Source organism: Macaca thibetana, chromosome 20 (genome assembly GCF_024542745.1).
Source record: "Macaca thibetana thibetana isolate TM-01 chromosome 20, ASM2454274v1, whole genome shotgun sequence".
Taxonomy (NCBI): Eukaryota; Metazoa; Chordata; class Mammalia; order Primates; family Cercopithecidae; genus Macaca; species Macaca thibetana.
The window spans coordinates 18,366,175-18,381,557 of record NC_065597.1 but is presented as its reverse complement, the minus strand read 5'-3'; the positions used below and the strand labels follow the sequence as shown (position 1 = coordinate 18,381,557).

Genomic DNA, 15,383 nt, shown 5'->3' with positions numbered 1-15,383 from the left:
TTTGAAACTAGTGTGAGCATCTCTCTCTAACTGGTGTTAGCCATCTATCCTCATTTCAATCCATCATAATATTTTGGGAGAGTTATATTTGAACTCAAGGAAAACTGGCTCTATAAATTACCAGGGAGCATGAGAAAGGTCCTTTCACATATAGCAGTGTAGTTTTTGAGCTTTACGAAGTGGTCAGCTGAACAGAAGCAAGGGAATATAAGAGTTAAGTATTTTGTTCCACTTGATCATTGCCGTGTTTTGTGACTTTTGGTAAGTCATGTTTCCCTTTATTACTTTCCTTGACTGCAATCTGAGCCCCATTGAAGTCTGAAATCAGATAAGAAAATGCAAGGAGACAAATTTGGTTTCAGTATTATTTTCTTTTTCTGAAATGGAGTCTTGCTCTGTAGCCCAGGCTAGAATGCAGTGGCATGATCTCGGCTCACTGCAATCTCCACCTCCCGTATCTCATTTCAAGCAATTCTCCTGCCTCAGCCTCCCGAGTAGCTGGGATTACAGGCACACGCCACTATACCCAGCTAATTTTTTTGTAGTTTTTTTGTTTTGTTTTGTTTTTGTTTTTGTGTTTTTTTAGATGGAGTTTCACTTCTGTTGCCCAGGCTGGAATGCAGGGTGCGATCTCAGCTCATTGAAATCTCCACCTCCCAGGTTCAAGCAGTTCTCCTTCCTCAGCCTCTCGAGTAGCTGGGATTGCAGGCGTGTGCCACCATGCCCAGCTAATTTTTGTGTTTTTAGTAGAGATGGGGTTTCGCCATGTTGGCCAGGCTGGTCTTGAACCCCTGACCTCAGGTGATCCACCTGCCTCGGCCTCCCGAAGTGCTAGGATTACAGGCATGAGCTGCCACGCCCGGCCTTGTTTTGTTTTTTTTGTTTTTTTGGTTTTTTTTTTCTTTTTGAGACAGAGTCTTGCTCCGTCGCCCAAGCTGGAGTGCAGTGGTGCAATCTTGGCTCGTGGCGCGATCTTGGCTCACTGCAAGCTCCACCTCCCGGGTTCACGCCATTCTCCTGCCTCAGCCTCCTGAGTAGCTAGGACTACAGGTGCTTGCCACCATGCCCTGCTAATTTTTTTATATTTTTAGTAGAGACGGGGTTTCACTGTGTTAGGATGATCTTGGATCTCCTGACCGAGGCCCGCCTTGGCCTCCCAAAGTGCTGGGATTACAGGCGTGAGCCACAGTGCCTGGCCATTTGTTTGTAGTTTTAGTAGAGACGGGGTTTCACCATGTTGGCCAGGCTGGTCGTGAACTCCTGACCTCGTAATCCACCTGCCTCGGCCTCACGAAGTCCTGAGATTATAGGCGTGAGCCACCGTGCCCTGCCTCAATATTATTTTCTTACCTTAATGATATTTTTCTGATTGAGTAATAAGATTTATTTACCATAGGTTAAGTAGGGGCTTAATGCCTTGACCAGGTTAGCCTCCTGGTTGTTAGGTAAGAGCCACATACCTCTAATTTCCCCTCCCCCATTTATTTCAATTTTATTATGTGAAAATAGCAGATTTGTAATTTAGAACTAAATGAGAACAGAGAAAGTGCCAATCAATAAATTTATAGGCGGTCACATTGATTTCCATTGGCAGTAATTAATTAGACCTGTAGGCTCTATGAAAATACAATTTTCCCTAAAATTGTTATTCTTAAAAATAATGTTTTCAACAATTATTTATCTAGTGAAGGTATATTTATGAAAAAATTGGCCGGGCGCGGTGGCTCACGCCTGTAATCCCAGCACTTTGGAAGGCCGAGGCGGGCGGATCACAAGGTCAGGAGATCGAGACCATGGTGAAACCCCGTCTCTACTAAAAATAGAAAAAAAATTAGCCGGGCGCAGTGGCGGGCGCCTGTAGTCCCAGCTACTCGGGAGGCTGAGGCCGGAGAATGGCGTGAACCCGGGAGGCGGAGCTTGCAGTGAGCCGAGATTGCGCCACTGCACTCCAGCCTGGGTGACAGAGCGAGACTCCGTCTCAAAAAAAAAAAAAAAAAAAAAAAAAAATTGACTATCAGTTTTTTTGTTTTGTGTTTGTTTTTGTTTTTGTTTGAGAAAGGGTCTTGCTGTGTTGCCTAGGCTGTTCTTGAACACCTGGGCTCAAGCGATCCTCCAGCCTCGGCCTCTTAAGTAACTGGGACTTCAGGGTTGAACTACTCTCCCTGGCCATTATCACTTTTATAAATGGTATGGAACAAAACTTTGTATTATTAAAAATTTCTCTCTGACATCTTCTTCTGAAAAAAAGTCACACTTACAGAAATGTTGCAAGAATAGTGTTATAACAAACACCTACATACCTATCATCCGGATTCACCACTGGTTAATGTATTGCCTCTCTCTCACCATTTGTATCTGGGTTTTTCTTTTGTTTTGGCTGAACCATTTGAGATTTACTTGTAGACACTGTGACACCTCAGCCTTTAATACTTTAGCACGTGTCTTCTACAACCAAGGGCATTCTCCATTGTAACACAGTATAACTCTCATATTCAGTAAAGTTAACATTAGAGCAGATTGCTATCTATGGTGAAGGACCCCAACTTAAAATTTTCAATCTATTGCAGACCAGTACTTTTCTAAAAACACAATACAAAGGAATTATTAGAAGAACAAATATAAAAGTTAACTAATGTTTCACTAAGATTCAGCAGTTACCCTACTACCTCTCTTTGTGGCCATGGGGCTCAGGCTGCAGCACCACAGCACTGTGTGCGTATAACGGGGGCCACCTGCCCCCTCCAAGTGTGGGCCTTTTAACCTCTGTCGACAGGTGTGGGGGGAAAAAAGGATTTAATAGACATAACATTACATTTCAATGCATGTGGTCAAAACGAACCGCAGACAGGAAAAAGGAAAGAATTATGTAACTATACAGGCTGTTCATTGAAAGTGTTAATATACGGGGAATGACTGTTACCTTTTATTCTGTTATTAAGACAAAAAGCTGGCCTGGCATGGTGGCTCATGCCTATAATCCCAGCACTTTGGGAGGCCAAGGTGGGTGGATCGCTTGAGGTCAGGAGTTCGAGACCAGCCTGAGCAACATGGTGAAACCCCATCTCTACTAAAAATACAAAAATTAGCCAGGTGTGGTGGTGCACATCTGTAATCCCAGCTACTTGGGAGGCTGAGGCAGGAGAATCGCTTGAATCCGGTAGGCAGAGGTTGCAGTAAGCCGAGATCGCACCACTGCACTCCAGCCTGGGCAACAGAGCGAGACTCTGTCTCAAAACAAAAAAACAAAAAGCTGAGTAAAATATCAATTCTCAGTATTAAATGTCAGACACACACTTTGAATGAGCACTATTTTGTTTTTATTACTATTATTTTTTTGAGATAGAGTCTTGATCTGTCACCCAGGCTAGAGTACAGTGGCATGATCTCGACTATCTGCAACCTCCGCCTCCCCAGTTCAAGTGATTCTCTTGCTTCAGCCTCCCGAGTGGCTGGGATTACAGGTGCCTTCCACCATGCCTGGCTAATTTTTGTGTTTTTGGTAGAGATGGGGTTTCACCGAGTTGACCAGGCTCATCTTGAAATCTTGACCTTATGACCCACCCTCCTCGGCCTCCCAAAGTGCTGGAATTACAGGCGTTAGCCACTGCACCCGGCCCACTGTTTATATTAATATTTAAAGTTTTAATTGTGATGAAAGACCTTATTTCTTTCTTGTTAATCTAAGTTGTATTGATGACTCTGCTCCTCCTGGTGGATAATTTATATGTAAATTATTTCTTTGTTGGTTTTCTCCTTCCTGCCTTCTGTCCACCATTCCATCTTTCACACAATTTTTTTTTTTAACATGGGATCTGCCAGGGTGTAACACAGAGATATTTTCATGGGATCAGAAGTATACATTTTAAAGCAGTTTCATTTAGTTCAGAGTTTTCGTTTTTTGCCTTTATCCAGAATGAATCTGGATAAAAGTAAAAAATGTACTGTGTTTCGTTTCCTTTCCTTCCTTTCCTTCCCTTCCTTCCTTCCCTCCTTCCCTCCCTCCCTCCCTCCTTCCCTCCCTTCCTTCCTTCCTTCCTTCAGACTCCCTCCCTCCCTTCCTTTCTTTTTTTTTTTTTTTTGAGACAGAGTCTCTGTTTGTCACCCAAGCTGGAGTGCAGTGACACAGTCTCAGCTCGCTACAGCCTCAACCTTCAGGACTCAAGTCATTCTCCCACCTCAGCCTCCTGAGTGGGTGAGACTACAGGCACATACCACCATGCTTGGCTAATTTTTGTATTTTCTGTAGAGATGGGTTTCACCATTTTGCCTAGGCTGGTCTCAAACTTCTGGGCTGAAGTGATCCTTCTGCCTTCGCCTCCCGAAGTGCTGGGATTGCAGGTGTGAGCCACTGCACCCTGCCTGTGATACTGTGTTTTCAAAGTTTATATTAAATGCTTCATTAGTAGCCATTTTCAATAATTTATCCCGTCAAGTTATAATTAAATTTAAGTTATATTTTAGTGAAAGAAAAAAGGAATTCTGGAAGCCCAAATTTCCTATACATGAATTTTTTTTTTTTTTTTGAGACAGGGTCTTGCTCTGTCGTTCACGCTAGCCTCAACCAACTACAAGGCTCAATTGATTTCCCCCGACCTCAGCCTCCTGAGTAACTGGGGCTACAGGTATATGCCACCCGTGCCCATCTAACTTTTTTTTTTTTTGAGACGGAGTCTTGCTCTGTGTCCTAGGCTGGAGTGTAGTGGCGCGATCTCGGCTCACTGCAAGCTCCGCCCTGCCGGATTCACGCATTTCTCCTGCCTCAGCCTCCCAAGTAGCTGGGACTACAGGCGCCCGCCACCTCGCCCGGCTAATTTTCTTGTATTTTTAGTAGAGACGGGGTTTCACCGTGTTAGCCAGGATGGTCTCGATCTCCTGACCTTGTGATCCGCCCGTCTCGGCCTCCCAAAGTGCTGGGATTACAGGCTTGAGCCACCGTGCCTGGCCTCCACCTAACTTTTAAAATTGTTTTGTAGTCATGTCGTCTCACTGTGTTGCCCAGGCTGCTCTTGAACTCCTGGGCTCAAGCGATCCTGCTGCCTTGGCCCCAAAGTGCTGGGATTACAAAATGTGAGCCACCACACCCAGCCATGTGTGAATATTTTTTTAATAGAAAATACAATTCAAAACATTCTATGAAACATATTAATTTATAGAAACACTAGTTTTCTAACTTTCATTTTTACCCGTATAATTTATTTGCTACTGAAAAACATGTTAAATTACTTTCTTGCCTGGAACTACTAGGATTATTTTTTGATTTTTAGAGACAGGAGCTATCTCACTCTGTCACCCAGGTTGGTGTGTGGTTGTGCAATCATTGCTTACTGTAATCTTGAACTCACCGACTCAAGTGATCCTTCCATTTCAGCCTCCCACCACAGCCTTCTAAGTGAACATCAACACAACTAGCTAATTATTTTATTTCATTTATTTGTTTGCTTGTTTATCTATCTATCTGTCTGTCTGTCTGTCTGTCTATCTATCTATCTGTCTGTCTGTCTGTCTATTTGAGACGGAGTCTCTGTTGTCCAAGCTTGAGTGCAGTGGCATGATCTCGGCTCACTACAACCTCTGCCTCTCAGGTTCAGGTGATTCTCCTGCCTCAGTCTCTCGAGGAGTTGGGATTACAGGCATCTGCCACCACACCTGGCTAATTTTTGTATTTTTAGTACAGATGGTCACCGTGTTGACCAGGTTGGTTTTGAAATCCTGACCTCAAGTGATGCTCCCGCCTCAGCCTCCCAAAGTGCTGGGATTACAGGCGTGAGCTACCGCGCCCGGCTTATTTGTTTATTTTTGTTTATTTATTTATTTTTTATTTTTGAGATGGAGTCTTGCTCTGTCACCCAGGCTGGAGTGCAGTGGTGTGATCTTGGCTCACCACAACCTACGCCTCCCGGGTTCAGGCCGTTCTCCTGCCTCAGCCTCCTGGGTAGCTGGGATTACAGGTGCGCGCCACCACGCCCAGCTAATTTTTGTATTTTGAGTAGAAATGGGGTTTCACCATGTTGGCTAGGCTGATCTTGAACTCCTGACCTTGTGATCCACCCGCCTTGGCCTCCCAAAGTGCTGGAATTACAGGCGTGAGCCACTGCGCCTGGCCTATTTATTTATTTATTTATTTTTCATATTTTATTTAATTTTTTGAGACAGGGTGTCACTCTGTTGCCCAGGCTGGAGTGTAGTGGTACCATCATGGCCCACTACAGCCGTGATCTCCCAGGCTCAAGAGATCCTTTCACCTCAGCCTCCCTGCTACCTGGTGCCAAGACTAGCTTGGTCGGGGAGACCCTAACCCAGTGGCACTGGAGGAATTAAAGACACACACACAGAAATACAGAGGTGTGAAGTGGGAAATCAGGGGTCTCACAGCCTTCAGAGCTGAGAGCCCTGAACAGAGATTTACCCACATATTTATTAACAGCAAGCCAGTCATTAGCATTGTTTCTATAGATATTTGATTAACTAAAAGTATGCCTTATGGGAAACGAAGGGATGGGCCTAATTAAAGGAATAGGTTGGGCTAGTTAACTGTAGCAGGAGCATGTCCTTAAGGCACAGATCGCTCATGCTATTGTTTGTGACTTAAGAATGCCTTTTAGAGAGCTCCGTGGCCAGTCTGTTGTGCGCACCCACCTGAGGCATCTTAGGTCAGCCTGCTCTTAGAGTAGTAGTAACCGCCAGAAAGGAGTCGGAAGAGGTCCCACGAGGCTGTCTTCACCGCTATGCCCAAGAATAAAGGTAAAGGAGGTAAAAACAGGCGCAGGGGTAAAAATGAGAATGAATCTGAAAAAAGAGAGCTGGTGTTTAAAGAGGATGGACAAGAGTATGCTCAGGTAATCAAAATGTTGGGGAATGGACGATTGGAAGCACTATGTTTTGATGGTGTAAAGAGGTTATGCCATATCAGAGGGAAATTGAGAAAAAAGGTTTGGATAAATACTTCAGACATTATATTGGTTGGTCTACGAGACTATCAGGATAACAAAACTGATGTAATTTTAAAGTACAATGCAGATGAAGCTAGAAGCCTGAAGGTATATGGCGAGCTTCCAGAGCATGCTAAAATCAATGAAACAGACACATTTGGTCCTGGAGATGATGATGAAATCCAATTTGATGATATTGGAGATGACGATGAAGACATTGATGATATCTAAATTGAACTGAGTGTTTTTACATGACAAGTTTTCTGAGGATTGTTCTACAGTTGGGATTTTGGCCATCATCAGTTAAGAAGAGAAATTCATTTAGTGTGTCATTTCTGAAAGCAAACTGATTTATTTTCAATGTTTTAAAGTATTTATTTCTTTGGAAGCTGATGACCCTGAATTATCTTGTTAAATGTTAATACTTTATTGTTTCGATGTAATGGAACTTAGGAATAAAAGACCATAATATTTACCATTAAAAGAAATAAACGAATGCCTTTCCTACTCTAATAACTTCAAGTAATTGGATATTTTGAATACATTTCTGCCTTATAATCATGCTGGGTTCTAAGAAGCCCTACTTCCAGCTAATCTGTTTATAGTCTTTCTGTATGTTTCAGTTACTTACATGTTCTCGTAAGGTTTCTGATAAAATTTGAATACAGAAATCTCCATTTAGAATCAGAAAAAAATTGACATTTTTCATATATATCTAACCATATATATTTTTATAGTAACATTGATAGTTTATAAATTGTTTTTGTCCTTTGTGCACTAGTTATTAAGGAAAAAGAATATATCCAACACAGTTTTTAAAGTGTGGCAGTTTTGAGTAGTAATTCAGAATGTGTAAGATTAAGAGTTGCAGAAATTGAACAATAGATGGCAATCAATTATCTTAACATTGGAAATACTAGGATGCCATTTTGTTTTCAAAAGTTATTCATTGTAACCCACTGTTTTGCCTTTCATGAACAAGTGAATTACAATATATAAATGAAGAACTAATTTCGTAATAAATTCTCTAAACTGGGGAAAAAAAAAAAAAAAAAAATGCCTTTAAGTGGTTTTCCGCCCTGGGCGGGCCAGGTGTTCCTTGCCCTCATTCCTGTAAACCCACAACCTTCCAGCTTGGGCGTTAGGGCCATTATGAACATGTTACAGTGCTGCAGAGATTTTGTTTATGGCCAGCTTTGGGGCCAGTTTATGGCCAGATTTCGGGGGACCTGCTCCCAACACCTGGGAATATAGGTATTGGCCACCATGCCTAGCTAATTTGTTTTTATTTTTTTGAGACGAGGTCTCCCTATGTTGCTTAGGCTCGTCTTGAACTCCTGTGCTCAAGTGATCCTCCTGCCTTAACCTCCCAAAGTGTTGGGATTACAGGCATGAGCCACTGCACCTGGCCTATTTTATTTTTTTGTAGAGATGGGGTCTTGCTGTGTTGCCCAAGGTGGTCTTGACCTCTTGTCCTCAAGTGATCCTCCTGCTTTGGCCTCCCAAAGTGCTGGGATTACAGGTGTGAGCCATCGCGCCTGACTATCTGCATAAATTTTTTTTTCTTTTCTTTTCGTTTCTTTTTTTTTTTTTGAGACAGGGTTTTGCTCTGTCACCCAGGCTGGAATACAGTGGTGCAGTCTTGGCTCATTGCAGCCCATGCCTCCTGGGCTCAGGCAATCCTCTCACCTCAGCCTCCTGAGTACCTAGCATTGTAGATGCATACCACCACGCCTGGCTCATTTGGTTTTTTTGAGATGGAGTCTAACTCTGTCACCCAGGCTGAAGTGCAGTGGCACAATCTCAGCTCACTGCAACTTTACTTCCTGGGTTCAAGCAATTCTCCTGCCTCAGCCTCCTGAGTAGCTGGACTGCAGGCATGTACCACCATGCCTGGCTAAATTTTTTTTGTATTTTTAGTAGAGAAGAAGTTTCTCTGACCTTGTTGGTCAGGCTGGTCTGGAACTCCTGACCTCAAATGATCTGCCTGCCTCATTCTCCCAAAGTGCCAGGATTACAGGCATGAGCCACCATGCCCAGCCTGTTGTGTTTTTTGTATAGCTGGGTTTACCCAGGCTGGTCTCAAACTCCTGGGCTCAAGCCGTCTGCCTGCCTCGGCCTCCCAAAGTGTTGGGATTACAGGCGTGAGCCACCACGCCTGGCACCTGTATAAATTTAAAAAATTACAATTGATTAACAATTGAAATGATTGTAAAAATAAGTTATAAAAATAAATGCTTACATTTTATTACATTTTTAGGCTTTAGTTGACAAAATAATTCTAAAATATCACACACATTGTAATGTCCTACTGCATGTGATTGATAATTCATATCACATGTGACTCACCTTACAAATGTGACATAACTGAATTTATACTCTGTTTAATGGAAGGGCCGACTGCTCATGTCTTGAGTATTGTGACATTGTCAAATTGCTGTACAAGTTTCTAAATACTCCCAGTTTCTGTGCCCATCTCATCTTGGACCAATAACAGGTAGTTTTGCAGTCAAAACTTGAATAGCACTATATGCAAATGATTCCATTCAGTTTTTCCCCAGTTATCCCAATAATATACTTTATAGCTGTATTTCTTGTGCAATCCAAGATCCAATCTAGAAGTCCAATGTGCTATCCGTTGCGCTGTGGAGCCACCTCTAAGATCCAATCTAAGATGGAAACCGTAATTGGTCTTTTGTTGTTGTTTTTGCATTTGGTCTTTTTAAACTCCTTGTACTTAGAACTGTTTTTCATGCCTTTTCTGTATTTCACAACATTGGTTTTAAACTTTTTGTTTTTTGTTTTTTAAGAGTCCAGGCCATTTGTATTGCATAATGTCCCTCAATTTGGATTGCTGCATTGTTTATGATGAGCTTCAGATTAATTATGTTAGACAAAAACACTACATTGATGATGCTTGTCATCCATCAAGAGACTCAACATTGATGGGGATAAGTTAGGCCACTAGTATCTTAAGACAGTACCTTCCCGAATTCTTCATTGTAAGGCATCCTTTTCCTTGGTAATTAGTTGTTTTCATGATCCATAAATATTAATAATAATTATTATTTTGAGACAAGGTCTTACTCTGTTGCCCAGACTGGAGTGCAGTGGTGTGATCTCGGCTCACTGCAACCTCCGCCTCCTGGGTTCAAGCGATTCTTCTGCCTCAGCCTCATGAGTAGCTGGGATTACAGACACCTGCCACCCACACCTGGCTAAATTTTGTATTTTTAGTAGAGACAGGGTTTCATCATGTTGGCCAGGCTGGTCTTGAACTCGTGACCTCAAATGATCCACCCACTTTGGCCCCCCAAAGTGCTGGGATTACAGACGTGAGCCACCACGCCTGGCCCCATAAATAATTATTGATGATATGAATTAGTAATGTATTTTACTGCCTGAAATCATTCCGGAAGCTATTGAGTTGTCCATCCAGTAGGGGACCAACAGAATACTGACAGTATAAACTTTTAATAGTTTGAAAGTCCTATAAACATAATATAGAAAGTGTATATATATATATATATATATATATATTTTTTTTTTTTTTTTTTTTTTTTGAGACGGAGTCTCACGCTGTTGTCCAGGCTGGAGTGCAGTGGCGCGATCTCGGCTCACTGCAAGCTCCGCCTCCCGGGTTCCCGCCATTCTCCTGCCTCAGCCTCCTGAGTAGCTGGGACTACAGGCGCCCGCCACCGCGCCCGGCTAATTTTTTGTATTTTTAGTAGAGACGGGGTTTCACTGTGGTCTCGATCTCCTGACCTTGTGATCCGCCCGCCTCGGCCTCCCAAAGTGCTGGGATTACAGGCTTGAGCCACCGCGCCCGGCCTAGAAAGTATATTAATGTACCATTAGGAATATAGGTTTAAAAGTTTTTTTGAAGTTAAGTCTTTTTTGGCTTGAATTATTTTCTATGTGTTATGTAGACTATCTAAGAAATATTTATTTATAACTTCACCAGTGGCGCTCACACAGAGTGTACAAAAAGCTGGTGAATAACTGTTGCTGTAAGAAGTCACTAGGCTGGGCGCAGAGGCACATGCCTGTAATCCCAGCGCTTTGGGAGGCTAAGGAAAGGAGGATTGCTTGAGTCCAGTAGTTGAAAACCAGCCTGGGCAACGTGGAGAAACTCCATTTGTACAAAAGTGGTGTGTGTCTATAGTCTCACCTACTCGGGAGGCTGAAGTAGAAGGATCCCTTGAGACCAGGAGGCAGAGGTTGCTGTGTGCCAAGATCGTGCCACTGAACTCCAGCCTGGGTGACAGAGTGAGACCCTGTCTCAAAAAAAAGTCATAAATTTTCAGTCAAATTAAATGTTGTGGACTTGTTAATAAATATTAAGATAGTTTTGTGCCATAAATTTCCTATTTCAGGTTTGAAAACAAGTGGATGGTAATTTTAAATGTATTTGATGGGTATTCAGGGAGTTGGCTGTTTTCATAATTTGCCAGGAGAGGGCAGCACCATGTCTATAAAAAAACAAATGAGTATGGAAGCACGTTTTTTCATATAAATTACATTATATTTCAAAATGATGCATGCTTATTACTTTAAAATTCATACGTTACAGAGATATATAACATGAAAAGTGAAAGTTCTGTAACTCCCTTCCCCTAAAGAAAACAAAAACCGGCCGGGCGCGGTGGCTTACCCCTGTAATCCCAGCACTTTGGGAGGCCGAGGCGGGCGGATCACAAGGTCAGGAGATCGAGACCACGGTGAAACCCCATCTCTACTAAAAATACAAAAATTAGCCGGGCGCGGTGGCGGGTGCCTGTAGTCCCAGCTACTCAGGAGGCTGAGGCAGGAGAATGGCGTGAACCCGGGAGGCGGAGCTTGCAGTGAGCCGGGATCGCGCCATTGCACTCCAGCCTGGGTGACAGCACGAGACTCCATCTCAAAAAAAAAAAAAAAAAAAAAAAAAAAATTCCTGTTAATAGTGGGCATGTTGACAGGATTTTTTTTTTTTTTTTAACTTATTTACACTTAAATTTAGGCATTATAAGGAATTCTCATGAGGGGACTTACGAGATCTGACTTTTCATTGATAACCAGATACAAATTTGTTGTATGGATTTGAGCATACGTTTTAATTTCTTCATGTAATTATTTTTGTGTCTGTATCAAGTTAAGAACATTACTACATCTTTAAGAAATGTGAGAAGAGCTAGTGATGATGGAAGGAATTTGTAGGTCTAAGTGTAAGGTAGTGTTAGCACAAAGTTAGTCTTGGGTTTTCTAACTGTATTTTAATGTTAAATTTTGGGCTTTGGTCTTTTCGTTTTGTTTTTGTCCCCACTTGAAAAATGTTTAGCTTATTAACCTAGGGGAATGGGGGAATATAGTATTTTGTATTCTGCCCTATCACACAACTAGCTGAGCCAGTTAGCTCAGACTTTCCTAAATGATTCACCTTTTGGAAAAAGCCAGTCATGGAAAGTTTCTGCCCAAATAAAGACTTTCAGGAAGTTCTGAGTAAGAGAAAATAAAGTTAAAATGGAATTTCTGCTGAGAACACTTGAATTAACTATTGCTAATAATAGGCCTTTTCCTGTCAGGGTTCCCTCTTGTGCATTAGAGGTGGTCTATAATAATTTAAGTGTTCACAGTTATAAAATAACTGTGAAGATATTTTGATAGTTGAATCCCTTATTGCTTGTTAAAAGTGGAGTTGTTCTAGGCATACTAGCAATACTAGTAATAGTAGCATCTGCTAGTATTACTTGGTGTCAATTACTGAAGTTCCTGAGATAAATATACCAGTGTTTCCTAGTGAATATAGATGGGACTTTGGCACTAAGAAATTATAAGAGATATTCCCACAGTTTATACTTTTTCCATGCTGTTTTTATGCCACTTACTATATATCATGTATTACCATGACCTGCTTTCATGGTTGACTGTTCTGCTGAACTGTGAGCTCCTTAAAAACAAAGGTTATGCTGTATTTTTTTATATGTTCAACATCTAACAGTGCTTGGAGCTAGGTCACTTTTCAGAAAATGTTGACCTGATTGTCTTAGGTGACTCTTCCAGGTTTGTCATTTCTATAAAGGTAGTAAAAAACAAAACCAAACATGAATTACATAGAGGCTACTTTTCCTTAAGCTATCACTTAGGTCATTGGATTTCATCTTCTCTATCACTGACATTCTAAAACTTCACAGTGATTTGCCTTGATGTGAATCTTTTTATTTTTTATTTTTTTGAGACAGAGTCGCACCCTGTCACACCCAGACTGGAGTGCAATGGCACGATCTCAGCTTACTGCAACAACTGCCTTCCGGGTTCAAACACATCTCCTGGCTTAGCCTCCCGAGAACCTGGGATTACAGGTGCCTTCCACCACGCCCAGCTAATTTTTGTTTGTTTGTTTATTTTTGAGACGGAGTGTTGCTCTATTGCTCAGGCTGGAGTGCAGTGGCATGATCTCGGCTCACTGTAAGCTCCACCTTCCTGGTTCACGCCATACTCCTGCCTCACCGTCCCCAGTACCTGGGACTATAGGCACCCACCACCACGCCCGGATAATATTTTATATTTTTAGTAGAGACAGGGTTTCACCGTATTAGTCAGGATGGTCTCGATCTCCTGACCTCATGATCCACCTGCCTTGGTCTCCCAAAGTGCTGAGATTACAGGCGTGAGCCACCGTGCCCAGCCAATTTTTGTATGTTTTAATAGAGACAGGATTTCACCATGTTGCCAGGCTGGTCTGGAACTCCTGACCTCATGATCCGCCCACCTCGGCCTCCCAAAGTGTTGGGATTACAGGTGTGAGCCACCACGTCCAGCCGGATGCTTTTAAATTGGCTGCATCCATTGTTCTATGGCTCTTTTTATGGAAGCTCATCCTTCACTTCTAGGACGTTTTCTTTTATTGTTTTTAACTTCCCCGTATTTTCTGTTTTTGTGAAACTCATATTGGTAGAATTGATATGACAGGCCAGGGCAGGCTAGGCTGAGGTAACAAACTCAGCAAGTCAGTAGCATAATACAGTACATTATTTCTTACTGGTGTAAAGTCCAGTGTGAGGTGGGTAGCACTCTATCTTGTAACTCAATTGTATAGAACACCTAGGCTTCAGGGTTGCTCTGGCAAAGGAAGCATGAATACATAGATTTTCATGTAGTTCCTCTGTTTTCAGAATGGACTTCAGCCATGCCTTTTGAGTCTGGAACTTCTGTGATTTTCATTTCTCCAGAGTAATGGGTTCTGCTGAATTGGGGATGGGGTAGAGCAGTAGCCTATGGTATGAGGTGCTGCTGAAGGAGATCTGGGACCTAGTTGCTCCTGATGGAGAATTCTAACTGGTTTTAGCCCTATTCCTTTCCTCTACCTCGAAAGGTTCCTGGTATCTCAATTTAATGAGCCTTTCTAGGGTACAGTAGTACACATTGGCTTGCCTGTTTTTGGCCATTCCACATGGCTATAGGCTTAGGAGATCAGAGAAAACAAAAACCAAATCTAGTTATTACTTGTCTACTTGCTTTCTACTTTCTTTTTTTTTTTTTTTTTTTTTTTTTTTTTTGAGACAGGGTCTCACTCCGTTGCCCAGGCTATATATAGTACCACGATAATAGCCAACTGTAACCTTGAACTCCTGGCTTCAAGCGATCTTCTTGCTTCAGCCTCCCAGGCAGCTGAGACTACAGGTGCACACCATGATGCCTGGCAAATTTTTTTTTTTTTTTTTGAGATGAAGTTTTGCTCTTGTTGCCCAGGCTGGAGTGCAGTGGCACAATCTCGGCTCACTGCAACCTCCGCCTCCTGGGTTCAAGCGATTCTCCTGCCTCAGCCTCCCAAGCAGCTGGGATTACAGGCATGTGCCACCACGGTGGCCTGGATAATTTTGTATTTTTAGTGGAGACAGGGTTTCTCCATGTTGATCAGGCTGATCTCGAACTCCTGACCTCAGGTGATCCGCCCACCTCAGCTTCCCAAAGTGCTGGGATTACAGGCATGAGCCACTGCACCCGGCCGATTTTTAAAAAATTTTTGTAGAGACAGGGTCTTGCCGTGTTGCCCAGGGCTCAGGTAATCCTCCCGCCCTTGGCCTCCCAAAGTGCTGGAATTACAGGCCCGAGCTACTGCACCTGGCTGCTTTCTACTGTCAGAAAATTTGGACTGGGCACGGTGGATCACGCCTGTAATCCCAGCACTGGGAGGCCAAGGCAGGAGGACCGCTTGAGCCCAGGAGTTTGAATCCAGCCCAGGCAACATGGTGAGACCCTGTCTTTAAAACATAAAAAAAGAAGAAAATTCTATTGACATCCCTTTTCTGTTACATTTCTTCTCATTATCCTTGTGTAGTTTCATCTTTTTAAACTTGCCACTATTTAGTAGGGTTTTGGCAGGATTGGAATAAAGCATGTGTTCAGATTACTATATGTAAGTGGCAGCTTCTGCTTGTTCTTCATTAGCTGGTCTGCCCCAGATTCTACCCAGAG

General features: G+C 42.6%; 3 protein-coding genes across 10 annotated transcripts in view; 2 read left to right on the top strand and 1 right to left on the bottom strand.

The window, feature by feature from the left end:
• GABARAPL2 (GABA type A receptor associated protein like 2) overlaps positions 1-15,383 on the bottom strand; it is a 625,498-nt gene that overhangs the window by 172,114 nt on the left and 438,001 nt on the right. The window lies entirely within an intron of this gene.
• The window catches only part of CFDP1 (craniofacial development protein 1), a 934,470-nt gene that overhangs the window by 807,799 nt on the left and 111,288 nt on the right, over positions 1-15,383 (top strand). The gene's annotated exons all lie outside the window — the stretch shown is intronic.
• LOC126943771 (eukaryotic translation initiation factor 1A, Y-chromosomal-like) lies at positions 6,220-7,438 on the top strand. Its single transcript, XM_050772814.1, has one exon. The coding sequence runs from the start codon at positions 6,726-6,728 to the stop codon at positions 7,158-7,160; it is 435 nt and encodes a 144-aa protein (XP_050628771.1). The 5' UTR covers positions 6,220-6,725; the 3' UTR covers positions 7,161-7,438.

What these genes read in the sequence shown, in the direction of transcription:
- LOC126943771 (XM_050772814.1), top strand. Translation starts at nt 6,726, where the DNA reads ATGCCCAAGAATAAAGGTAAAGGAGGTAAAAACAGGCGCAGGGGTAAA.